General features: G+C 44.0%; 1 protein-coding gene across 1 annotated transcript in view; it reads left to right on the forward strand.

Moving 5' to 3' along the window:
• The window catches only part of CLSTN1 (calsyntenin 1), a 46,188-nt gene that overhangs the window by 14,688 nt on the left and 4,479 nt on the right, over positions 1-27,021 (forward strand). Inside the window, exons 3-14 of the mRNA XM_068985740.1 lie at positions 1,588-1,617; positions 2,782-2,977; positions 4,739-4,947; positions 6,914-7,063; positions 7,182-7,367; positions 10,956-11,204; positions 12,341-12,462; positions 20,299-20,461; positions 23,544-23,600; positions 24,891-25,048; positions 26,117-26,265; positions 26,719-26,945. Of these exons, the coding sequence (XP_068841841.1) occupies positions 1,588-1,617; positions 2,782-2,977; positions 4,739-4,947; positions 6,914-7,063; positions 7,182-7,367; positions 10,956-11,204; positions 12,341-12,462; positions 20,299-20,461; positions 23,544-23,600; positions 24,891-25,048; positions 26,117-26,265; positions 26,719-26,945 (1,896 nt within the window). The remainder of the gene's footprint in view (positions 1-1,587; positions 1,618-2,781; positions 2,978-4,738; positions 4,948-6,913; positions 7,064-7,181; positions 7,368-10,955; positions 11,205-12,340; positions 12,463-20,298; positions 20,462-23,543; positions 23,601-24,890; positions 25,049-26,116; positions 26,266-26,718; positions 26,946-27,021) is intronic.

Below are 27,021 nucleotides of genomic sequence, written 5' to 3' on the forward strand. Positions count from 1 at the left end.
GCATCGCCACTGAATAGTTGCTAGTCACTTGTGGCTCTTGAGCACTTGAAATGCAGCCAGTGCGACTGAGGAACTGAGTTTTTATTATTATGCACTTAAAAAAATTTTTTTAATTTATTTTTGAAAGTATTTATTTATTTGGCTGTGCTGGGTCTTCATTGCTGCTCAGGCTTTTCTCTAGTTGTGGCGAGCTGGGCTACTCTCTGGCTGTGGTGTATGGATTTCTCAGTGCTGGGGGCTCCTCTTGTTGCGGAGCACGGGCTGTAAGGCAGGCAGGCTTTAGTAGTTGTGGCTTCTGAGCTCTAGAGCACAGACTCAGTAGCTGTGGCTCCTGGGCTTAGTTGCTCTGAGGCATGTGAGATCTTCCTGGCTCAGGGATCGTACCGGCGTCTCCTTCACTCGCAGGTGGATTCTTATCCACTGAGCTACCAGGGAAGCCCAATATTATGCACTTTTAATATGAATTTCAGTTCAATTTTAAGCAGCCCCACGTGGCTGGCTTGAGCCTTGTTCACACAGCAGACCACTGGAATTCCAGTGTGTTCACACAATGGGAAATCATTACAGCGACAGCCAGTGTTTGTGGAGGGCTTCCTTTATGCTGGGCAATGTTTTAAGCACTTATGTTTTAACTCACTGGCTTCTAACTGTGTGTGCTAGTGAGAGTGAATGAACTCTGTAACCGCAGGTGCTAGCAAAAATAAATACATCTCAGATGCACACAGCTGGAAAAGGTGGAGTGAAAAATCAAGTCACAAGAACTGGACGTCACAAACACAATGAAACAATATTGTTCAGGGATATACATTAAAAAAAAAAAAATGCAGGTAATTGAGGCTGGGTAACCTTTTGGTTTCCCTGGCGAGGCCACGCCAAGTCTGGGGCAAGGTACCCCTGACCTTCTCGTTTGTGCTCTGTAGTGGGTCGTAGGGGGAGGTGAGCAGGATTTATACTGACTCGGAAGAACAGGTGTTTCAGGAAGTGACAACCACGATCACAGCAGCATCACTACAGTTAGCACCGAATCTGGCTTCAGTTCACGTTTAAGCAGATGTTCCAGGAGAAGAGGTCTCTGTATGGATACGGGTTGCCTTGGTTGGGTACCTTAGATGAGAAAACATGGTTATTTATTCAGACCAAGAACAAAGGGGTTGAAATAAAACCCTTCCTCCCACTATTGCCTTAAGTCCAATGATGAGTTGAACGTTTCAGTATTCAGCCACCAAGAACTTAGCTTCAAAATGAAAATCCGAAAACTAGAAAACAAGTAGACTGACTTAGACACTGTTGTCATCCAAGTATTCCTGAAAAGAGAGATCCCCATGACACCTGTGGCTGTGAGGAAGCTTTACCGCAGTATTTCATCCCTAGGTTAGTGTCATCTGTGGTAAGTGCGATGCAGAGACATTTTGTTCTTGAAGGTTCAGTTTTGCTCCAACAATTTTAACCACTGGCTACTGAGTGTATTGTTAAATGATGTCAAGCTTTTCTGTGTAATATGTGCATCTTTGACTTTTTTTTTTTCTTATTGTTTCGAGTTCGTTCTTTCCTGTATTACTGACATGGGTTTATCTTTTCTCCCTTTAGAGAGTTTTGAGGTGACAGTCACCAAAGAAGGTGATAAAGGGTTCTTTCTATCCCTCTTATGAACATTAACCCACTAACTATGTTTATGAAATTGGGAATCAGCCCTCAAACAGAAGAAACTGTCATGCTCTTTTCCCCCTATTTATTCTCCTACGTTGTTTCTATTTTTTAAGTCTATTGATGGAAATTGTATGTAACCAAACCCTTGGTTAGAAATATCTGGAAATCAGACATCCATTTGAACTATATGGATAATCCTATTCTTTTTAAAAAAATTGGATCTGAGAGATTCACTATGTAACCATTTTCTGCTTGTTGTAATTTTGGAAGTTTTGTTTCTACGTGAAATATGTTCTACACGCATCAGAATGTTTATACGTGTTCTCCCCTGGGCCAGAACGGAGACCTACACTTTAACGCCCAATGAAGCTCATAAACGAACTTGGATGCACTTCGATTCCCAGGCAGGCTTCTTCTTCAGGTCTTATAGGATAAAGTCCAAAACCAAGGGCAGTCTAGCACATCCCTCCCCAGAGTGGTGACTGTATCTCAGTCGTAGCTGATAGCTGTTGAAATGGATGCCTGAAAAGTTGGTATTTCTACCTTTTTCTCATTTAGTAGTTTGTTTTGATTCCCTAATTTTAGCCAGGCTCATTGCACAGGAAGACTTGTTTCTTAGGTTTTTTTTTTTTTTTTTTTGGACAGACCTTCTGTAATTCTGGTGCTGAACCTATGCCTCACGCTTCTTCCTTTCTCAACACTTAACTGTGCCTTTTAGTCTCCTCTCTGGTCCAAATCAAAACCACTGCCCGGCCCTCCCAGGTCCCTGGGCAGCTCCTCTGTGTTACCAGGCCTTGGCTGTTTGCTAATGAAACTACTTTACCCCGGAGCTCTCCTAAGTACTCCTGTGAAATGCCTGTCTATATTTTCTCTTTCTCTCTTTTGTATTCCTGCATGAATGGATGCAAAGTTAAACAAGTTGCTTGGAAAGCCAGAACATGCTTCTTTTTACTAAAGCCCTCAGAACTTACCCCCTATGAAAGCACAAGTGCCCTTGCTTTGTCCACAGACCCTCCCCGCCACCCCAACCCCTGGCTGCCGAATTGTCATTGTTTATTTTCTTTAGGGGAGGAGGGGAGCGCACCCTGGGTTTGTGTGGCAGAAATCCTAACCCATGCCACTTTGACTCCCCAGGTGAGATTTGTGGATTTAAGATTCACGGACAGAATGTGCCCTTTGACGCAGTGGTGGTGGATAAATCCACTGGCGAGGGGGTCATTCGCTCCACAGAGAAGCTGGACTGTGAGCTGCAGAAGGACTACACGTTCACCATCCAGGCCTATGACTGTGGGAAGGGGCCAGATGGGGCCAATGTAAAAAAATCTCACAAGTAAGTGAGCGGGACAGAGAGAGAGAGAGAGAGAGAAAGAGTGCCTGTGTGTGTGTGTGCGTGTGCGTGTGTGTGTGTGTGTGTGTGTAAGGAAAACAGTGACTGTTGCCACTGTCCTAAAACTTTCTGCTTTTAAAAATATTTATTTATTTGGCTGTGCCAGGTCTTAGTTGTGGCATGTAGGATCTGGTTCCCTGACCAGGGATCGAACCCTGGCTCCCTGCATTGTGAGTGCAGAGTCTTAGCCACTGTACTGCCAAGGAAGTCCCACGACTTCCAGTTTTAAAACACAAGGTAGAGGATAGTTTCTGATTGTCCCCATTGAGGTTGTCAGCTCTTTGAGGGCAGGAATCTTGTGTGTTTACCCTTGTGTATGGCTCCCAGCAAGTGACTGATACTAGTTAGATGTTGAATAAATGAATGAGTAATTTTATTCAACATCTAACAAGTATCGGACACTTGGGCCTTCCATTGAAAATTCTACAAGCCCACTTTTCCTGGAGGAAGATATTATTTTGTTATGTTTATATATATGTATTTTATTTTTCTATAAATTTTAAGGACATGAAATGCATTTGAGCTGGTGAAAGAAAGCTTACTTCTGCCCCCAGTCCTGGGTGTGTTCACATGCTTCCTACCAGTTGAGAACTACTGGTGTCATGGAGTCGATTGGGCAAGACCTAGATTTAGTCTTTTTCCAGGGTCTTTTCACCACCATTTACTAGTCCCCCAGCATTAGGCAAATTTAATTTTTCCAAGTATCAATTTCTGCTTACTGTGTTGGTTAAGGAAAGAAGCTCCGGGAGTGAGGTGATGTACCCCATTATGAGGGTCGGAATGGACGGGTGCCATGGGGGGTGGGGAGGGTCTTGGTGAATAGCTGGAGTGCTACATGCCAGTGAATCATGCCTCCTGCGTTTTACGAAGTGCGATGTTACTGTTTTCCTTGACAAAGGGCTTGTTTCAGTCAGGGACCTTGTCTGATTCAAAACATGCCCTGGTCAGTAGCACTTGAGACTGATGGTTTTCAGTAGCTTGGTCTGATGATGCCTTAGTTTTCTTGTGCCCACACTGGGGAGATGGAATGTGGTTGATCAGGGAGGGCAAGTTGAAATTCTCCATTTGTTGGTCAGTAGTGGATGATATCCCAGCAGTGGTTTACTGATGCTCTCTGTTCCTTAGAAGCAGGATAAAACTTGTTTTAATGCTCGTAATTTCCCATTTTCTATCTCTACTTTTTACCTCTACTTCCTAATTTTTTTTTTTTTCCCAGATTTTGTAACAAAATATTTTTAACTTTCTGGGTTGAGCACAGATACCTGGTATATAGTTACCTCCCTTGTGTGTGCCCTGCCCTACATTGTCAAGAAAATCCAAAGTCTCTCTGTTTTGTTTTTTTTGACTGCTCCATGCAGTGTACGGGATCTTAGTTCCCCAACTGGAGATTGAACCTGTGCTGCCTGCTTTGGAAGCACAGAGTCTTCACCACTGAACCACCAGGGAAGTCTCCCAAGTCTCTTATGGACCAGCTGCCTTACGCGGTAGGACTTGGTAGCATCAACCCGAATTCCCATTTTAACTTTCTGTTGTCCCCACGCTAAATTAAAAACAGTGAGCAGTTTAATTTTCATCTCCATCACAGAAGTCAATAAAACAGGATATCGGGAAAAAAGGAAATTTAACCATAGGGCAGAAGTTTATTCTTCGGGTAAAAATACAAAAAAGCAAAACTGACAGCTTTTTTCCTCCCCCTTCTTCCAGAGCAACTGTCCACATTCAGGTGAACGATGTCAACGAATATGCGCCCGTGTTCAAGGAGAAGTCCTACAAAGCCACAGTGGTGGAGGGGAGGCAGTACGACAGCATCTTGAGGGTGGAGGCGGTGGACGCAGACTGCTCCCCCCAGTTCAGCCAAATCTGCAGCTATGAGATCGTCACCCCGGATGTGCCATTCACTGTCGACAAAGATGGTGAGAACCCAGAAGTGGACGCATTCCTCCCCGAGGGGGAGATGGGGCAGGCAGCCCCCTCTATACCGGTTGGCTTCAAACCCAGCCTTTCTTTGTCTGCACTCCAGTGAAACTCACAGTCAGTCCATTCAGGCTGCTCTCACCAAACACCATGAACACAAACTGACAGACACTGACTTCTGACAGTTCTGGAGGCTGGGAAGTCCAGGATAGAGTGCTCAGTAATCCAGTGTTGGTGAGGACCTGCTTCTTGCTGTGTCCCCAGGTGGCAGGGAGAAAGCTCTAGTCTCTTTCTCTTGTAAGGACACTGATCCCATCTTGAGGGCTCCTCCCTTGTGAGCTTACCTAAAGCTCATCACCTCCCAAAGGCCCCACCTCCTGATACATTACCATGAGAGCCACAGCTTCAAGTGTAAGAATTTGGGAGGACACACACATTCAGTCCATAGCAAGACCTAACTTGGTGTGTCTGCTTCACACTTAAGGTTTATTTTTAATTGAAGTATAGTTGATTTACAATGTTGTGTTAGTTTCAGGTGTACAGCACAGTGACTCAGTTGTATGTGTGTGTGGGGGGTGGGGGCCGGTCCATGCCGAGTGGCTTGTGGGATCTTAGTTGCCTGAGCAGGAACTCCTGCTCCCTGCAGGAAAGCTCGGAGTCCTAACCACTGAAACATCAGAGAATTCCTTACCTCACTGTAGTTTTGATTTACATTTCTCTAATAGTTAGCCTTGTTGAGTATCTTTTCATACGGGTGCCTTTTGGCCATCTGTATGTCTTTGGAGAAATATCTGTTTAGATTACGTTTAAATTTTTACTCTGTCCCCTGAAAGCCTGTTTTCTGACACCAAAGTTTTGTGTTCTCTTTTAGGATGATCCTTTTTCTCCTTTCCCACCAAAATCTAATAAAAATCCACTGCCTAAGATGTTTTTATCATTCCCTACCTTTCAGCCAGCTTGCATCTGAACAAGACTGCTTCTCAATCTGCCTTGTTTTCTGTTCTCCATCAGGTTGGAATCTTCTGCCTCATCTTGAAAATGCAGTTGATATCTTACTGCCAGCCCCTCCTCCATCCTTAGTAATTGAACAGTATTAACTTAGTCTGGAGCTCAGCTTCTTTATTTGGTTATGGCTTCTTGATGATGCTGTGGTGTCTCCATTGTTAACACACAGTCCAGAATCTTTGATGAAATGATGGACATGATGCAAACACTTTGCAGATATCTGCACTCATGTTCAGAAAGCAGGCTTCTCTCCTGCTTGGCGAGCGTAGGAAGTCTCTCTAACAAAGTAAACCTTTTAGCAAAAAGTATTTAATATTTGAAATACTTGGATTATTTTGTCTATTTATGCTTTTACACATTATCTTGTTGTTGTTTAGTCACTAAGTCGTGTCTGACTCTGTGACCCCATGGACTGTAGCCTGCCAGGCTCCTCCGTCTGTGGGATTTCCCAGGCAGTAATACTGGAGTGGGTTGCCATTCCCTTCTCCAGGGCATCTTCCCCATCCAGGGACCAAGCCCATGTCTCCTTTACCACTGAGCCACCAGGGAAGCCCTTACATATTAAATATAAAATCAAATACAGCTGTAAGAATAAATGGAGGCTGCATTCTGTAGACTCATTCCTCTGCATAAACAATCTTTCAAGGTGGATTTGGTGTGTGTTCAAGCTCAGGAAAGCCAAACTGAGTGTTAATTATCTGAAGCATCAGTTTATTTCTGTGTTAGTACTTCCAGGGCTGAAAGCACATGCATTTTGTGTTTCAGCATAGGATGACAGAAGTAAAACACAATGTGGGTTTGAAAATAATCTGGAAAAAAATGTATATATTTATGAATCACTTTGCTGTACACCTGAAACTGCCACAGTATTGTACATCAACTGTACTTCAATTTAAAAAAAATCAGGAGGAGGGAAACAGAATGGGTCTGGATTCTCACTGTTGTTTTTCCCTTCGGAAGGTTACATAAAAAACACAGAGAAGCTGAACTATGGTAAAGAGCACCAGTACAAGCTGACTGTCACGGCCTATGACTGCGGGAAGAAAAGAGCGGCAGAAGACGTTTTGGTGAAGATCAGCATCAAGCCCACCTGCACCCCTGGGTGGCAAGGTGAGCCTCCCTCTCTGTGCTGCTCTCGCACCTGCTGCGAAAGTCTGTCCACCATGGAGACCTAACAGGAGTGTTCCTCCTCTCCCCTCTACCCCACCCTCCCTGTGGGCCCACGCAGGATGGAACAGCAGGGTCGAATACGAGCCTGGCACCGGCGCTCTGACACTCTTTCCGAATGTCCACCTGGAAACGTGTGACGAGTCGGTGGCCTCGGTACAGGTAGTGGTGGAGCTGGAGACCAGCCACATCGGGAAGGGCTGTGACCGTGACACCTACTCCGAGAAATCACTTCACCGGCTCTGCGGTAAGGAGGCAAGAGAGGAACCCCAGACCCCAGAAGCCCATTCAGAAGAGTGTGTGCGTGTGCTACCTTAAGACCCACTGGTTTCAAGCATGTCTTTCTCTAACATACGTTGGGAAACATCCAAATAAGGGTTCTGTAAGGAGTGTGCTTTAAATGAAATGAAATTATTAAGGACTAAAGAAAAAAAACTAGGTAATGTGATAGCTTTTGACAAATGTGAAATAGGAAATGAAAACTAAACCTGCATTGAATATATAGTCTTTGTCTCCCACAAACAAGGCATGGAGCAGGTGGAACACAGAATGGTCGAGAATTTGACCCAAGGGTCGTTCTCCATCTTCACCATCAGTCTGGATATTTTTAGGGTTTATGTAAGTCAGGTAGAGGAGAGGTGTGGATACCTCTCAGGGAAAATGCTGGGGAAGAATCGTTCATGCAGCTGGTGGTAGAACACCAGTAACTTTATTATGTTATGTTTTGGTCACGCTGCTCAGCACACGGGAGCTTAGTTCGTGGACCAGGGACTGAACCTGTGCCCCTTGCAGTAGAAGCATGGTGTGTTAACCACTGAATCGCCCAGGAAGTCCTAGAACACCACTAACTTAAATTGCTTCTTGATGATCAGAAGGGCCTCTTGTGTTCCAGGAGCTGCTCAGTAAGAGGTTTGGAGGTGGAGTTTTCTGATGTTCACCTTTCTCTTCACTAAGTGATAACAGACTTGGGCAAATGGTTTTCTTACATAATTGGAAATTGTCATATGAAGAAACAGCAACAGGGAAAAAGTATATTCTCTGTTGGCTCATCCCTGTGGTGAATATACTTGGGTGTCTGACTCTGAGTCCTAATTCTCATAATCAGGTACCTAAAAATGTGTAAGTGAAGAGGTCTGGAGTACTTTCTGTTTTAAATTATGTAAGTATAATGTAAAAACCATGCTTTCTCATAATGCCATTCTTCTTTACCTTTTTATTTTTTAAAACTTTTTATTTTGTACTAGGGTATAGCCAGTTAACAAACAATGTTGTGATAGTTTCAGGTGAACAGCAAAGGGACTCAGCCATACATATATCTGTATCCATTCTTGCCCAAACTCCCCTGCCCTCCAGGCCACCACATAGCATTGAGCAGAGTTTTCTGGGCTGTACAGTAGGTCCTTGTTGGTTATCCATTTTAAATATAGCAGTGTCGACCCCAAACTTCCTGACTATCCCCACCTCCCCACCCACCCCCCTGCCGCCCGCCCAGTTCATCACCCCTGGCACCCATAGGTTCCTTCTCTAAGTCTATGAGTCTGTATCTGTTTTGTAAGTTCATTTGTATCATTTCTTTCAAGATTCCGCATATAAGGGATGTCATAGAATATTTCTCCTTCTCTCCTGACTTAACTTCACTCAGTACAATAGTCTCTTGGTTCATCCATATTGCTGCTGCCATTATTTATTTGATATTAAATAAGCATTTTCTCAGCAGAACAGTTCAAAGATAGAATTTCCTGTCCAAGTGCTTCCTATACACTAGATTACTTGCACATGTGTTATTTTCTTTATCGTCCCATCAGGGCCACAAAGGCAAGTGGAGTTATTCCTCATCTTTCCAGAGGAATTAGTTGAGACTGAGGGAGGCTGAGTCACCTCACACTTTTAAAAAGAGCCTGAGCTTGGATTTGGACTGAGATCGGATGATACTTGAAAGACCAGTCTGTTCCAGCCTAGTCCTGCTGATCCTAGGAATAGGAAAATTAAGGGTCCAGGGGCTGGGAGAGGTTGCAGAATTCTCTGTGGACAAATTAAAAAAAAAATTGAGCCTGGCAATGTTTAACAACTGTTGTGAAAATGTCTCATGTACTCTTAGTATCCCGTTTCTAGAAATTTATCCTAAGGGAATAATCATGGAGACATACATGCAGAGGTCCTTGTCGACGCAAGGTTTATCACAGAAAAGAATTAGAGGTGACTGTGCACAGGACAGATCAGTTAAATAAATTATTGTACAAATTCTATACAATAAAGTGCTGTTCAGACATTTTAAATTGTACTCTAGACTGTGAATGGTCATATATGTAAGTACATAGTAGGACTCCATTTTTATAGTATATTTTCATACACATTATACATATTTTAATAACATGTATATTCATAAAGGACTGGAAGTGTTTATACCCAAATGTTAACCGTGTATACAGTGGGGTGAGATCACAAGTAATGCTTCTTTTTTTTTTTTTGATTAAAGTATACTTGCTATACAACATAGTGATTCACAGTTTTTAAAAGTTAAAACTCCTCTTTTCTCTTCCTTCTTTTTTTTTTAAAGATAATAACCACGGTTATTTTTTAATCTTTTTAGTAATAAAAACTCTTAGTTTTGAGGAAAAGAAAACTGAATTAGCAAATTGTTTAACCATTAAGATAAATACGGGACCTTAATACATGTACCCCAGTGTTCAGAGCAACACTGTTTACAATAGTCAAGACATGGAAGCAGCCTATATGTCCATCAACTGATGAATGGATGAAGTATGTATGTGTGATATTACTTAGCCATGAAAAAGAATGAGATAATGCCATTCGCAGCAACATGGATGGACTTCAGTTCAGTTCAGTCGCTCAGTTGTGTCCGACTCTTTGCGACCCCATGAATCACAGCACGCCAGGCCTCCCTGTCCATCACCAACTCCCGGAGTTCACTCAGACTCACGTCCATCGAGTCGGTGATGCCATCCAGCCATCTCATCCTCTGTCGTCCCCTTTTCCTCCTGCCCCCAATCCCTCCCAGCATCGGAGTCTTTTCCAATGAGTCAACCCTTCGCATGAGGTGGCCAAAGTCCTGGAGTTTCAGCTTTAGCATCATTCCTTCCAAAGAAATCCCAAGGCTGATCTCCTTTAGAATGGACTGGCTGGATCTCCTTGCAGTCCAAAGGACTCTCAAGAGTCTTCTCCAACACAACAGTTCAAAAGCATCAATTCTTCAGCGCTCAGCTTTCTTCACAGTCCAACTCTCATATCCATACATGACCACTGGAAAAACCATAGCCTTGACTAGACAGACCTGTGTTGGCAAAGTAATGTCTCTGCTTTTGAATATGCTATCTAGGTTGGTCATAACTTTCCCCTCAAGGAGTAAGCTAGAGATTATCAAACTAAGTGAAGTAAGCCAGACAGAGAAAGATGAATATCATATGATATCACTTATATGTAGAATCTAAGAAGAAAAAAGAAGATACGCATGAATTTATTTCAAAATAAACGCATAAACGTAGAAAACAAACTTATGCTTTTTAAAGGAGAAGGGGCAGAGGATTGACATATACACATTTCTATTTATGAAACAGATAAAAAGGACCTGCTATGTAGCACAGGGAACTGTACTTAATATCTTATACCAACCTATAGTAAAAAAGAATGTAAAAAAATAATACGTATATGTATAACTGAATCACTTTGCTGTGTACCTCACAGTAGCACAACATTTTAAGTTAACTATGTTTCAATAGTAATTTTAAAATAAAGACTGTACCTTGTGGGCCTTGAAATGCTTATCCCATTTGAGTTCATCGCACAGTGCACAATAAGCGTCTCTGTGTTGCTTCAGGTGCTGCGTCTGGCACGGCTGAGCTGCTGCCTTCCCCAGGAGGCTCCTGGAACTGGACCGTCGGCCTTCCCACGGACAACGGCCATGACAGCGACCAGGTCTTCGAGTTCAACGGCACTCAGGTGGTGAGGGTCCCGGATGGCATCATGTCCGTCAACCCCAAGGAGCCCTTTACGATCTCTGTGTGGATGAGGCACGGGCCATTTGGCAAGAAGAAGGAGACGATTCTTTGCAGCTCAGACAAAACAGGTAGGTCAGCTTTGCTGTAAGGGACATCCTTGCAATGGAGCCTGGAGCCCGCATTTATTCTAACCGCAAAGGCTCCCACAGGCTGTTGGTGACCCTTGTGGGTCTCTGCTCAAGATCTGGCACTGGTATCTAGGCATTTGTTAGTTTTACTCAGTGGATCAGGCTCCACTTCTCAGTAAAGCCCAAGTGTGTGTATTTGCATGCATGCTAAGTCGCTTCAGTCATGTCAACTCTGTGTGACCCTATGGACTGCAGCCCTCCAAGCTCCTTTGTCCATGGGATTTTCCAGATGGGAATACTAGAGTGAGTTGCTGTGTCCTCATCCAGGGGATCTTCCCAACCCAGAGACTGAACCTGCAGCTCTTACATCTCCTGCATTTCCAGGCGGGTTCTTGACCACTAGTGCCACCTGGGAAGCCCAAAACCCAAGTGTATCTGTCCTAAACCCTGCCTTGGCCTACCCTGAAGAGTTCGTTTATGTTGGTAAAACTGTCTTCAAAATCCACTGAAGAAATAACAGCTTTTATTTCTCCTTTGGGTCTTAACACTTTATTGACTGGAGACGCACATTTTTAGAGCGTAATATGATTAACATCAGTGTGTTAAGTTGTTAGAACTTAAAACTGATCAAGGATTCACTGCACAACTTAACAATTGTTATTCACATTTTGCTCTTAGGTTTTTGTTCCAAGTTTGTGTATATTGTAAACACAAGTTTATTAAAATGATGCATCATGAAATTTTGAGTGAAAAAGAATTCTTTGGTGAATTTTATGCAGATACTTTCTCTAATTGTCTGAGTGACATGTATACTGGAGTCTCATAAGATGGTAGTTCTTCAGAATATAGTTATACTTCAGATGATATGAATATTCAACTAACAAAAAGACAAAAAACCTTAGTGATTAATTCTCATGCAGAAAGTGAAAATGAAACTCACGGTGCTGGAGAAGATTTACAGATGTGTCAGGTGTAACCATTGAATGTAATAACCCACAAAGTGTCAGCAAAATAACAGAATTAATTTTTGGCTAGCCAGAATAAAAATGGCTGGGCACAGGTGTTAGTTTCTGCAAAAGCTGCCTGGTGAGTAGTGAGTTAAGCTGGCGGTTTACCAGTAGAATTTCTCTCTGCAGAGATGAACCGACACCATTACTCACTCTATGTCCACGGCTGCCGGCTGGTTTTCCTCCTCCGTCAGGATCCTTCAGAAGAGAAGAAATACAAACCTGCAGAGTTCCACTGGAAGCTGAGTCAGGTGAGGGAATGGAAAACTCACTGATAGGATTTTTTTCAAAGAGAGTAAATGGGCACTGAAACCTTGCACAGGACCAACTATTTATGGGCACGGTGTATTGAAGATTTTACGATTTCTGTGTCTGTGGGTAATAGGATAATTGGCACATTAAATCCATTGGACTCCTTTACATTGAAAGACTTTGTTTTTTTACATGTGTGTATTTTACACATAAAATATTAATACAGGCACACCTTATTTTATTGCACTTCTCAGATATTGGTTTTTTGGGGGGTCATACTCTGCAGCATGTAGGATCTTAGTTCCCCAACCAGGAATCAAACCTGTGCCCCCCCCTACCCCGGCGCCTGCACTGAGAGCATGGAATCTTAACCAGTGGACTGCCCTGGAAGTCCTAAGCATTTTCAGATGATAGTTACAATTTTTAGTAAAGTATTTTTAAATTGGGCTTCCCTGGTGGCTCAGACAGTAAAGAATCTGCCTGAAATAGAGGAGACCTGGCTTTGATCCCAGGGTCAGGCAAGGTCCCCTGGAGGAGGGCATGGCAACCCACTCCAGTATTTTTACCTGGAGAATTCCATGGACAGAGGATCCTGGCAGTCTGCAGTCCATGTGGTCGTAAAGAGTCGGACATGATTAAGCGACTAAAATACACAGACACACAGACACAGGTATTTTTTAGACATGATGCAGTTGCACACTTAATAGACTATGGTATAGTGTAAACATAACTTTTTATGCTTTGGGAAACCAAAAAATTCATGTGACTCACTTTCTTGTGATACTTGATTCATTGCTGTGGTCTGGAGCCAAACCTGTGGTATCTCCAAGGAGTGCCTATATAAAGAAACAGTATGTTTCAAATATAAAATACTATGTTATAATTTATTGAGATAAGCAGCACTTACTTAAAAATTGAGATCCTTTTATTTGTTTATTCATGTCTAAGTCTTTGGCTCCCAAATTGTGCCCAGGACTCTAGGTGCCTCAGCAAATTCAGGGGATATTTTAAATTTTCAAGGAACCAGCAGTCTTGACATCTTTCAGACATCACATGAATTTCTAGGTCTTGGGAGTTTACAGTTTTGGCATTAGATCATATTATACTTCTTGTGATGATGTCATATCTTTGGAAGGCTGATTTCCTAGCAGTTACAGTGGTAAAAAAGCATGTGTCATGTGCAAAGAATCGGTGCCATTACAGGAAACAAGGAGATGCTGTGAACTGAGAAAGCCTTTCCATTACGATCACAGCAAGTTGTTTTGTCTCATGATTTACAGTTGGGACAAGAAGGAAACCTTTGGCCTGGGCTTAATTTATTTGTCTCCTAGAGTTAGTAGATATGAGCGGACATAGTGTTATATGTGCTTATAGTTGGTGAAATATAACATTGTCTGAAACTGTTACAAGATAGATACATAAGAGCCCATATGAGAGGAAGAAAGTGTGTTTTGGTAGAAAGATGAGGTCACTGTCCAGGTGACAGCATTCATCTCTTACTGTTGTCATTTTTATTTACCTAGATCATTTCTTTCTCAGAAACCATTGTCATAAATTTTTTCAAGACACTAAGAAAGGTATCCAGAAAAAATTTTTTGCAGCGTAGGTAGACATTTTAGGTATAGTTCTGTTTTCATAATCATAGTCTGCATTTATATATTTAGTTTCTTCTTTTCTTTTAAATAAAAAAAAATTCTGACTGCACCCCACAGCATGGGGCATCTTAGTTCCCCAGCCAGGGATCAAACCCATGCCCCCTGCAGGGGAAGAGCAGGGTCCTAACACTGGACTGCCAGGGGCATCCCAGTGTTTAGTTTCTTCTGTTGACATGTTTTTGAAACTTTATAATGGAAAATTTTAGACACAGAGAGTATGGACAGATGAGTATAAGGCACAACTCCACACGCCCTTCAGGTGGGTTCAGCAGTTATCAGCTCTTGGTCTGTCTTATTTCATTGTTACCTCCACTGTTAATAATTTCTCAATATCCACCCAGTGTTCAGGTTGTTTCATAGGTGTTTTTGTGTTTACAGTTTTGTTTGTTTGAATCAGGATCCAATAAGAGGCCACACATTGGGATTGACTGTGACTGATAGACTTTTTGAGTTTATTTTAATCTATAGACTCTCCTCTACTCCCTTGGAATTCATTTGGTAATAAAATCAGGCTTTAGTCCCATAGTCTTCAAGAGTTTAGATTTGACTGGTTGCTTCCCTGGGGTGTAATGTAACATGCTCCTCTGTCTGCTCCTCCTTTTAAGAATATTTATTTATTTGTCTGTCTGTCTACCTCCTCATGGCTGTGTTGGGTCTTAGTTGCAGCATGTGCGCTCTTCGTTGAGTGCGTGGGCTTCTCTGTAGTTGAGGCACGTGGGCTTAGTTGCTTCTCCGCATGTGGGGTCTTTGTTCCCTGACCAGGGATCGAACTTGCATCCCCTGCATGGGAAGGCAGATGCTTAACCACTGGACCACCCAGGAGGTCCCTCCTCTCTTTTCTTTGTACCCTGTACATTGGGAGTGGGGTCTAAAGACCTAATCAGAATGCGGTTTAATGTTTCTGATCTGTTTAAGCCCTGGGTCTGGTTTCTTCTCTTCGTGATGTAAGCAGCCATCAATGGTCAGCATCACTATCCTTGTGGCATTTGTTTTCTGGTCACTTGGGTGGTAGGAAGTGTGTTCCCAGGAAGGGCTCATGGGAGCAGTTAATTCCTAAGTTCTTACACGTTGTTTTAGTAGTTTGTCTGTGGCCTTTATACTGAAGGTCACTTTGGCTGGATATCTCATCTCTGGCTCAGATGTAAGATTTCTAAGAACAGAAAGTCTCTCCATTGGATTCTAACATAAAATGTTGCTGTTAAACTCTGACAACAACTTGATTTTCTTTCATTTATAAAATGTTTAGCCTTTTTGTTTGGATGATCATAGGATGTATTTCTTTCTCTTCCTCTTCTTTTTAATTTTATGAATACGTCTTGGTGGTTTTAGGTCTGTTTTCCCAAATATGTGTCATTCCCTTTTAGTATCTACTTTCAAATGTTTGGGTATTTCATGCAGGGTTTTCGGTGTTCCTTTTCATTGCTTTGGTTTTCCTCCCTGGGGACTCTTTTTTATCTTTTATTGACATTCTTCACCTTTTTTACTGTAACCGTCCCTTTCATTTAAATCATTTCTGTATCCTGTCACCTCGTTTCTGAGTTGCTTTATTTTTTTTTTTAATTTTTATTTTTACTTTATTTTACTTTACAATACTGTATTGGTTTTGCCATACATTGACATGAATCCACCACGGGTGTACATGCGTTCCCAAACATGAACCCCCCCTCCCACCTCCCTCCCCATAACATCTCTCTGGGTCATCCCCGTGCACCAGCCCCAAGCATGCTGTATCCTGCATCGGACATAGACTGGCGATTCGTTTCTTACATGATAGTATACATGTTTCAATGCCATTCTCCCAAATCATCCCACCCTCTCCCTCTCCCTCTGAGTCCAAAAGTCCACTCTACACATCTGTGTCTCTTTTGCTGTCTTGCATACAGGGTCGTCATTACCATCTTTCTAAATTCCATATATATGCATTAGTATACTGTATTGGTGTTTTTCTTTCTGGCTTACTTCACTCTGTATAATCGGCTCCAGTTTCATCCATCTCATTAGAACTGATTCAAATGTATTCTTTTTAATGGCTGAGTAATATTCCATTGTGTATACGTACCACAGCTTTCTTATCCATTCATCTGCTGATGGACATCTAGGTTGCTTCCATGTCCTGGCTATTATAAACAGTGCTGCGATGAACATTGGGGTACACGTGTCTCCTTCAGTTCTGGTTTCCTCGGTGTGTATGCCCAGCAGTGGGATTGCTGGGTCATAAGGCAGTTCTATTTGCAATTTTTTAAGGAATCTCCACACTGTTCTCCATAGTGGCTGTACTAGTTTGCATTCCCACCAACAGTGTAAGAGGGTTCCCTTTTCTCCACACCCTCTCCAGCATTTATTGCTTGCAGACTTTTGGATCGCAGGCATTCTGACTGGTGTGAAGTGGTACCTCATTGTGGTTTTGATTTGCACTTCTCTAATAATGAGTGATGTTGAGCAGCTTTTCATGTGTTTGTTAGCCATCCGTATGTCTTCTTTGGAGAAATGTCTGTTTAGTTCTTTGGCCTGTTTTTTGATTGGGTCGTTTATTTTTCTGGAATTGAGCTGCATAAGTTGCTTGTATATTTTTGAGATTAGTTGTTTGTCAGTTGCTTCATTTGCTATTATTTTCTCCCATTCAGAAGGCTGTCTTTTCACCTTGTTTATATTTTCCTTTGTTGTGCAGAAGCTTTTAATTTTAATTAGATCCCATTTGTTTATTTTTGCTTTTATTTCCAGAATTCTGGGGAGTGGATCATAGCGGATCCTGCTGTGATTTATGTCGGAGAGTGTTTTGCCTATGTTCTCCTCTAGGAGTTTTATAGTTTCTGGTCTTACATTTAGATCTTTAATCCATTTTGAGTTTATTTTTGTGTGTGGTGTTAGAAAGTGATCTAGTTTCATTCTTTTACAAGTGGTTGACCAGTTTTCCCAGCACCACTTGTTAAAGAGATTGTCTTTACTCCATTGTATATTCTTGCCTCCTTTGTCAAAGATAAGGTGTGCATATGTGTGTGGACTTATCTCTGGGCTTTCTATTTTGTTCCATTGATCTATATTTCTATCTTTGTGCCAGTACCATACTGTCTTGATGACTGTGGCTTTGTAGTAGAGCCTGAAGTCAGGCAAGTTGATTCCTCCAGTTCCATTTCCATTCTTCTTTCTCAAGATTGCTTTGGCTATTCGAGGTTTTTTGTATTTCCATACAAATCTTGAAATTATTTGTTCTAGTTCTGTGAAAAATATCGCTGGTAGCTTGATAGGGATTGCATTGAATTTGTAGTGAGTTGCTTTAATTATGAACTTGGTTTTTACTGTTTTATGTCATTCTCCTAATGTCTTTTAGCATATTTTAAAATAATAGATCATCATTCTCATCTCTTTTGTTAGGTATGACTTTCAGGTATGGTTTCATTAGCTGAAGGGATATTATTCCCTTTGGTTGTCTTTTCTTTTCCTTTTAAAAACTTCATGTGGAATTGAGTCATGATCATTTCCACTCCCCCACCCTCAGTTTTACATGAAATTAGCTTTCCTACACTTTGAAAAGAGATAGTTGATCAGCAGGACTTTTTTTCCCCATAGCTTTAAGTTTTGAACTCTCCCTTCTGTTGTCTTTATAAAGGTTTTTTTTGTTTTTATGTGGCTTCACACCCTCTGGTATCTCCTGAAATCTGAAACCCTGTTGCTTTTCTCCACCTGGCTTGTTTCAGCATTCATGTAGTCACCTCATCAGCAGTATTGTCGTGGGTGTTGTCTGTGGCTTGGGGTTTTACTCTCCTCATCTCCCTGTTTTCAAGGAAATTAAAAAGTTATTAATTCTACTGCTATCTTCACTTCCTGCATAGCTCAGTTGATAAAGAATCTGCCTGCAATGCAGAAGACCTGGGTTCAACTCCTGAGTCAGAAAGATTCCCTGGAGAAAGACATGGCTACCCACTCTAGTATTCTTGCCTGGGGAATTCCTTGGACAGGGAAGCCTGGTGGGCTACAGCACATGGGGTTTCAGAGAGTCAGACCCAACTGAGTGACCGAGCACACACACACACAAAGGGGAGCGAGGCTGTTGTTGATGTAAAGTGAGTAGTTGGAGTGGTCCCAGGTGGCGCTAGTGGTAAAGAACCCACCTGCCAGTGCAGGAGACAGAAGAGACACGGGTTTGATCCTGGGTTGGGAAGATCCCCTGGAGGAGGCCATGGCAACCCACTCCAGTATTCTTGCCTGGAGAATCCCGTGGACAGAGGACCCTGGTGGGAAACAGTCCATGGGGTCACAAGAGTCAGACATGACTTAGCGATGCACTTGAACTTGACTACTCTCTTCTCAGAATATGCTCATGGACTTTGACCAAATATTGCTGATATTTAAGTACAGTGTTACTCTGTTAATCCCCTGCTGCTGCTGCTGCTGCTCAGTCGCTTCAGTCGTGTCCAACTCCGTGCAACCCCAGAGATGGCAGCCCACCAGGCTCCCCCGTCCCTGGGATTCTCCAGGCAAGAACATTGGAGCGGGTTGTCATTTCCTTCTCCAATGCATGAAAGTGAAAAGTGAAAGTGAAGTCACTCAGTCGTGTCCGACTCCTAGCAACCCCATGGACTGCAGCCTACCAGGCTCCTCCGTCCATGGGATTTTCCAGGCAAGAGTATTGGAGTGGGTTGCCATTGCTTTCTCCACTAATCCCCTAGAAACCTGTAATATTTGTAAAACTAGGAATGTAATATAAATCACTTTCTGAAGAAACTTCTGTTACAGAACTTGTTTGAAATAAAGATTTAAACTAAAATTAAGATCTTACCTATCTCAAAAGTGAATTACTGTGTAATTCCTTTATTTAGAAATACGTGATGACACATTTATATACACACATATCATGAGCATATAGTAAACATATATACAATGTTATAGGTTTGAATTTTTCCTCAGGCTCAAAAGCAGTTGCTTTTCTTTTGGGAGTAATCTTTGGTAATGTCTTCATTTATTTTGATGTTTCTGGCCTGTTTAAGCTCTTGATTTCTCCTTGGTTCAATTTCTTAGAACTAAAAGGTAAATTGGGCAAACTTAAAAAAACAGAAATCATTCATTTATTTAATTTTTGGCTTCATAGCTGCTTGGGCTTGTCTCTGGTTGCGGCAAGCAGGGGCTTCTCCCCCGCTGGAGTGCGCAGGCTTCTCATTGCAGGGGCCTTTCTTGTTGGAGGGCATGGGCTCTAACATGTATGGGCTTCAGTAGTTGCAGCACGTGGGCTCAGCAGTTGTGGCGCACAGGCCTAGTTGCTCTGCCACATGTGGGATCTTCTCACATCAGGGATTGAACCCGTCTCCAGCATCTGTCGGCAGATTCTTTATCACTGGGCCACCAGGGAAGCTTTGGGCAAACTTTTTGAAAGGCATGTTTAGAAATTTCATCCCACAGTATCTCCTTCTCTGCTTGTCCCTGTTCTTGCATAAAATATAAGCCAGAAATCAGGCCAGACCAGCTGGGGCCTCGGAGACTGCAGACCAGCACTCCCCGTGTGACAGCAAGGGAGATACTCAGTGATAGGAGAGGAACTCAGTTGAATTTGGCCACCTGAGCCTTATGTTCATACTTGTATAGAGCATCACCTTTGAAGCAAGAAAGGAAAGCACGTGATGCACGGCGGGCCTCATTCTGAGACGGGAGGTGTTTTTCATTTTGATCCAGAAAAGGAACTGCCAGCCCCCCGAGTGGTGTCCATCCTGCCGATAATAGAATTCCTTGGTGTCACGTTCCTGGCAGAAGAGGGTTGGGCAGCTCACTGTTTGAAGTGCCCCTCCCTGCCCCCCGAGTCTGACATGTCCTTGAGGTGATTGTCACCTGGGCCCTTTGGGTGAGACACGGTGGGAAGAGACATATTTTGTTGCTTTTTTTTTTATTTATTGATGATGTGGACCATTTTTTAAGTCTTTATTGAATTTGTTAACAATATTGCTTCTGTTTTATGTTTTGATATTTTGGCCACAAGGCATGTGGGATCTTGGTTCCCTGACCAGGGATGGAACCCACACCCCTTGCATTGGAAGGCGAAGTCTTAACTACTGGACCACCAGGGAAGTCCCTGTTGTTGCTTTAAATCCTTTCCGTTCTAGGAAAACAGAAATTCGTTCTCGTGTCCAGTTGTGTGAGAAGGTGAGAAGGAAGGGGGGTGTTACACACCTAACACTTCCTTTGGCCCCACAGGTCTGTGATGAGGAATGGCATCACTATGTCCTCAACGTGGAAATCCCCAGTGTGACCCTCTACGTAGACGGTGTCCCTCATGAGCCCTTCTCTGTCACTGAAGATTACCCACTTCATCCATCCAAGATCGAAACCCAGCTCGTGGTTGGGGCTTGCTGGCAAGGTAATGGTCACGGGTACCCCTTTTCCCTTCAGTCTACTTTTTCTCTGCTGTGTTGATATTAATAGAAGCAGGCTTTTCTCAGAATTCTCCTTCCTTGCTGTCCTGTCCTTTACCTTTTCATTCCTTTGCCTGGTGTTGCCTTTCTGGGGGCATTGCTGTGCAAGGCTTTGGGGCAGCTCTGTGATGGACGCTGGAGGCAGTGAAAGATGGGAACGCCCTTCCTGAGGGCCTGGGAGGGAGCGTTGTGCAGAGAGAGTGTGTTGAGGAACATGTTTATAAATTAATCTGTTGATTGGAAAGTTTACAAAAACACAGAAACAGCAGATAATGTGAGTTTCTCTGGCCCAGAGGGCACATCAGAGTGTTTGTGCTTAGTAGCCTGGTAGAAGGACTAGAGAAGAGTCTGTGGACGTCTCTGCTTGGTAGAGTGTTTGTGCTTGGTAGCCTGGTAGAAGCACTTCAGTGAGGACTAGAGAAGAGTCTGTGGGCGTCTCTGCCAAAAGACCAAGATGGGATGTGTTGGCAATCACCAGCAAGACGATATAGCTTATTTTTGTTTTCTAAGTGGCAGGCTGTGTGCTTATGGCTTAACATACATTATCTCATTAATTCTAAGTGATACATCTGTGGGGCAGAAGCTCTTTTTATCCCTATTTCACAGATAAAAAACTGAGATGAAGAAAAGAAGCAAGCTGTGTTAATCAGCCAATCACATGGCACTAGGGTTTGAACCCCTGAAGCTGGTGCACTCAGGCCAGGGTCTCTGATCCACCGAACGAGGAGTGTTAACCTTTTCTGTGCCATGGATTCCTCTGGTAGTCTGGGAAGCCTGAGGATCCCTTCTCAGAAGGATAATTTCTTATGAATCTATAAAATAAAATACATAGGATTTCAAAGATGACTAATTAGATTGGAGTACATACAGTTATGAAACTGCTTAAAGCCCTTGTTTGTGAAACAGTACATTTGCGCCACTGTTCATGTGTGAAGACCAGGCACATCTGTTAACTGCTGTGAGTCAGAATAGCAAGGGGCTTGTCGATGCGATGGGACCTGATTTCTATTTGCAAAGTCACGGTTTCTTCCAATGTTCTTGTCATTTGTAGCTGACATTTATAAGGAAAGGGAAAACTAAATATTAGAAGTTAGTGAAAATAAGCATGTGATTTTTCCCACCCAAGTTCATGGGTCCCCTGGTCTGCCGTTGAGGTTCATGGGGCCCCGCCTCCACCCCTTGCCCTTGACTCTGTTGTGTGAATGCAGGGTGTCATCATCATCACATGTACCTGCTAAATCAGCCTTCCTTTTCCTTATCTGTGGAAGTGTTGTTACCTGGAGTTAGACTAGAAATTTATGAAAGAGCCTAATTTCCAAGACATCATTTGAGCAAATTCTGGGAGATGGTGAAGGACAGGGAATCCTGGCATGCTGCAGTCCATGGGGTTGCAGAGTCCAACACGACTGAGCAACTGAACAACAACAGTTTCCAGGACAGTTTTGCTGCTTTTAGGAGGACTGAATTTCATAATTTTCCTGCAGATCCTTTCAAATGAAAAGGAATATGACAGTATTCACAGTGAACTTCTTCAGTGAATCCCCAGATTTAATTCTGGTGACAGTCGTTTCGTAAGAAATGGGAACATGAGACCAAGGAGTGAGGAATAAATTATTAGGCATATCGGAAGTGTTTGTTAGTCTTAAAATTTCAGTTCATATTAGCTTCCACAGTTTCTCAGTAAAGACTTGAATAAGAATACAAGGGCCAACCTAAGTGTTATTTTGTATTCTGAGAACTTTGTTGCATGGGTTAAAATAAGCCCTCACATTCCAGTCTGCCTTCCTGTCCGTGTCCTGGTGCCTCTGCTGTCAGATGGCCGTCCCTTTCACCCTCTCTCATCTCTTTCTACCTCAGCCCTCTCGGCATCCTCAGCCAGAAAAATCTCCCTACATCTCCAAACCAAACACAAGTTTTTAAAAATTGTAGTTAACAGGAAAAAAGATCTCCTTTTTCCTTTCAGGGGATTTGAGATCCCTTTCTTTTCAAATTCACCATGGGGAACTCAGGCTGGAGGCCCCCTCATGGCATCAACAGAAACATCAGTTCTAACTGTGGGTTGTGAAGACAGAGGAGCTGTGTGGGCCCCAGGGCTCACCTGTGCACACCTGGCCTGGAGCCCACTCATCTGCAGCTAAAGCTAAAGGTGGAGAGGCCTGTTCTGCAAGGTGGGGCGGACACAGGGAAGCAGTCTAGAAAGTGGAGACTCTGTCCTCTTATTGGGTGGGTGGGCGCCTGGTGGGGGCAGCAGCTGCTGTCCCTGAGCCGTCACTGAGTATATTTCTCTGGGTTAAGTTCCCTAATCTCTGACTCCCTTCCTGTTCAGAAAAACTGGTTAAAAATGCCTTCCTTCCTCTTCCTTTGGAAGTCAAAGTCTCGACCAATTATGTACTCCCTTCAAGCCTTCAAAAGTCATACACATTTACTACATACCAACCTTTGGGTGCCGATGCATGTGTCCCTGTCAGGAAGGCTGGCGCTGTTGTCCGGGAGGGCTACCATTTGCACAGGGCCCATCTCTGCCACCAGCGTCAGCCACCGTCTGGCTGGGTCCTGCCTGGGCAGGTTGAGATCAGTGAATTGAGCGCACGGCTTTCACTGTCTTATTTTGAATCCAACTTGTGTTTTGGCAAGGAGGCTATAGGAAGGTGAAATAAAAGACTGGAAAAAGATGAACATGGTCCTACTGTATAGCCCAGAGAACTATATTCAGTATCCTCTGATCAACCATAATGGAAAAGAATATGAAAAAGGGTGTGTGTGTAGCTGAATCACATTGTTGTACAGCACAGATTAACTTCGTAAATCAACTACACTTAAACTTTTTTTTTAAAAGGATGGGAAGAAGCACTGGGGTCGTAAAAGGTGATGATGTACAAGCTTCATCCAGGTGGAGTGTGTCAAGAGGGATGACAGGCGAAGTGTTCTCTTTGGGTTTGGTAACTTTTCGAAACTAATTTTCAGGGTCCAGTTCTGAAGAGCCTAACCTCTTGGTCCTTTTATGTTGTCTGTCTTGCTTTTCTGCAGAGTATTCAGGAGTTGAAAGTGACAATGAAACTGAGCCTGTGCCTCTGGCCTCCGCAGGTCCCTGGACTCTTTTGCCTACGGTTCACTCTTGTGTTTCATTTAAAGACGAGACCTCCATTCATTGCCCATTCCGCATGCGACACCCCAGTTGCATTTGGGTCCCAGACACTGTCTTAAGCTGCTGCTTTGCCTTATGCTGCCCCATTGCATCATGGGATTTCCTTTTTCTGCCCGTGCCGATCCCAGCTGAAGTGAGAGCAAATGACTCATTCATGCGAGGCACTAATGGGATTTTCTTTTACCCCTTCCATCAAATCTCACCCCATCCCACTGCCTGAGACACCTTGCTGAAATCTCACAGGCCAGGCTTGGGAGGCTACCTCCTGCTTCTTGTGTGTCTGAACCACCAGACAGGAAAAGACTCATGTCTAGATATTCTGTCCTGCCTGATAATAAATTCTAAATAATGTTTCTTAGAGATCTCAATCCCTAACAATGATGTTGTGTGTAATCTCCTTGTCAGAATTGAGACGTGCTGCTGACAGTCAGGCTCTTCTCCTTCAGTGTAGCCACAGGGTTTACTACCTCCTGGTTTTGGCTCTTTGTGACAACCTGTCAAGGGCCGCTTTCTGGCTTTTTCTTATAACATCTTCACCCTCAGTAGTTGGAGACAGGCATGCTGCCAGTCAATGAAACAGCCATCTGAGTGGCCTTGAGACTAGGCTTCTAAGTGCAGGATGGTGTTTTAACATTCATCTTCCTCCTCCTGCTTGTGTATGTTCATCCCCGAGTTTGTATATATTCTGGGAATATGCTCAGCTAGAAAAAAAGCAACCTAAGGGGAATTCCCTTTTGGTCCAGTGGTCAGGACCCAGTGCTTTCACTTCAGGGGCCCAGGTATGATTCCTGGTGAGGGAACTAAGATCCTGCATCACATGGTGCAGCCAAAAATAAATTTTTAAGAGGCAGCCCAGCATCTGACCCAGCTGACTGAGAAGGCAGTGGTTGAAGAGACTGGCTCCAGTACGGTGTCCCTTGTGTGCCACGGTGACCAGTGCAGCATGGACCCCCCTTACTGGGGAGTGGCCACACGAGTGGGGACAGTCCTGGGACCTCTGACACATCACCACCAGCTCCTCTCTTCTCCGGGCCACATGCATGATCATAAACCATTTAATTTCCTCATTGTGCTTCCATGTCAGCTGCAAGGCTAACAGGATCTGATAGGAACTAACCCGCATGTCCACCCATCGAGCCACCACCACCGGTAACACCACATTGAAAAGTGAGATGGGAGGCCCCAGGCCGCCCCCACAATTTCTGCTTTCCCTCCCCCATGTTCCACAGGTGGTGACTTGCGCATGACCCAGTTTTTCCGAGGTAATCTGGCTGGCCTGACCATCCGTTCTGGGAAGCTCACAGATAAGAAGGTGATTGACTGTCTGTATACCTGCAAAGAGGGGCTAGATCTGCACACCCCCGAAGACAATGGCAGAGGTGTCAAGGTAACACAGGCACCCCCCTGCCTGGCACCCCACTCTCCTGCACCCACAGCTTCCTTGACCTCAAGTGCAGAGGCCGCTGGCACAAGGGTTGATCTGTTTTTATTCTTAGCACCTCCGGCACCACACCCTAATTCTCCAGCTCTTTGGGTCCCTGTTCCCCAGTCGTCCTGTAGTCTACTTCCATCCTGACACTGACTGGGCACCAGGCCCCACTGCCCACCAGACGCCTGCTCCTCAGCTGCCAGGTGCAAGCTTCCAGGCCCCTGGTACCCACACTTCATCCAGCTTGGCTGCAAGTCCAGGGTTCCCAAAACCCCCCCCCCTTTTCAGTTTCAATAATTTGCAGAACTGCTCAGAAAACCCCACAGAACACTTTGCTTATGGTTACTGGTTTATTGTAAGGGATGCAACTCAGGAACAAGCAGGTGGAAAAGATGTTCAGGGCCTGGGCTGAGGGGAGTACACAAGGCTTCCCCCCCCCCGCCCCCCAGCACCTTGCTGTCTGCAAACCCAGAAGTTCTCCAGACCCTGTTGTTTGGGGGGTGGGGGTTGTAGAGATTCCATTATATAAGCATGATGGATCAAATCAGTAACCACTGGTGATCAGTTAACACAGTCTCCAGCCTCTCTCCCTTCAAGGGCAGGACTGAAGGCCCACTCTCCCCACACGGTTTATTTCTCTAGCAACCAGTCCCCCACCAGAAACTATCTAGGGCTCCACCAGGAGTCACCTCGTTAAGATAAACTCTGGGATTGAAAGGGGCTTAATCAGGAATAACAAAAGGTGTTCCTATCCCTCAAGAAATTCCAAGGGTTTTAGGAGGTCTGTGCCAGAAACCAGGGACAAAGACCAAACATTTTTTTTCTTATATGACAGATCTGTTTGCGCCTTTGATATTTACTGTCATGTCATAGGGTCATGGTCATTTGAATCCTACAAGCTTTTCTTCTCCTAAGTCACCAGTTCATATCAATCCCAAGCTAATTCTCTTTGTCAGCACGTTCATGGTTTCACCTCCTTGGAGACAGAACCTTACTCCTCTCCTGTCTGTTTTGGTGCCATTACAGATCCAGGCCAACCCTAGTCAGTCGATGTTGACGTTGGAGGGAGAGGACGTGGCGGAGCTTGATAAGGCCATGCAACACATTTCCTACCTTAATTCACGACAGTTCCCCACCCCAGGGATCCGAAGACTCAAAATCACCAGCACAGTCAAGTAGGTGCTGATTTGTTAGCAGTAAATCTTGTCTTTCTTTGCCCAGTGATCCTTGAGAAGAAAACGTGTGCATTTAAGTTTTCTAGGACAAACCAGCCTCCCTTCTGTAAGCTTATGGTCACTCGTTACCAGAAACTTTGAGTGATGTTTGGAAGTACATTCTGGGAGTGGCCAGCATCTTGTCCCCCAGGTGGTTGTGGAATCCTGCCTGCGCCACCTCCAAGCACCCTCGTGTGGCCTGAGTTGTGTGTGTGTGTGTGTGTGTGTGTGTTATGCTCAGTCATGTCCAACTCTTTGCAACCCCATGGACTGTGGCCCGCCAGGCTCCTCTGTCCATTGGATTCTCCAGGCAAGAATACTGGAGTGACCCTATGACATTTCCTCCTCCGGGAGTATAGCCTGAGAAGCCATCTTTTCAAGCCCTGACCCTCCCCTCCCCTCCCTTGTTGACAGGTGTTTTAACGAGGCCGCCTGCATCTCCATTCCCCCGGTGGATGGCTACGTGATGGTTTTGCAGCCAGAAGAGCCCAAAATCAGTCTGAGCGGCATCCACCATTTTGCTCGAGCGGCTTCTGAATTTGAAAGCTCAGAGGGGGTCTTCCTCTTCCCTGAGCTTCGGATCATCAGCACCATCACGAGAGAAGTGGAGCCCGAAGGGGAAGGGGATGAGGACCCAACAGGTGATAGCCCAGAACAGTCATCCCTGCCTCAGTTCGAAACTGCAGCTGAAACCCCACTGTGGCTGCCAGGGAAAAA

This window comes from Capricornis sumatraensis, chromosome 14, assembly GCF_032405125.1.
Source record: "Capricornis sumatraensis isolate serow.1 chromosome 14, serow.2, whole genome shotgun sequence".
Taxonomy (NCBI): domain Eukaryota; kingdom Metazoa; phylum Chordata; class Mammalia; order Artiodactyla; family Bovidae; genus Capricornis; species Capricornis sumatraensis.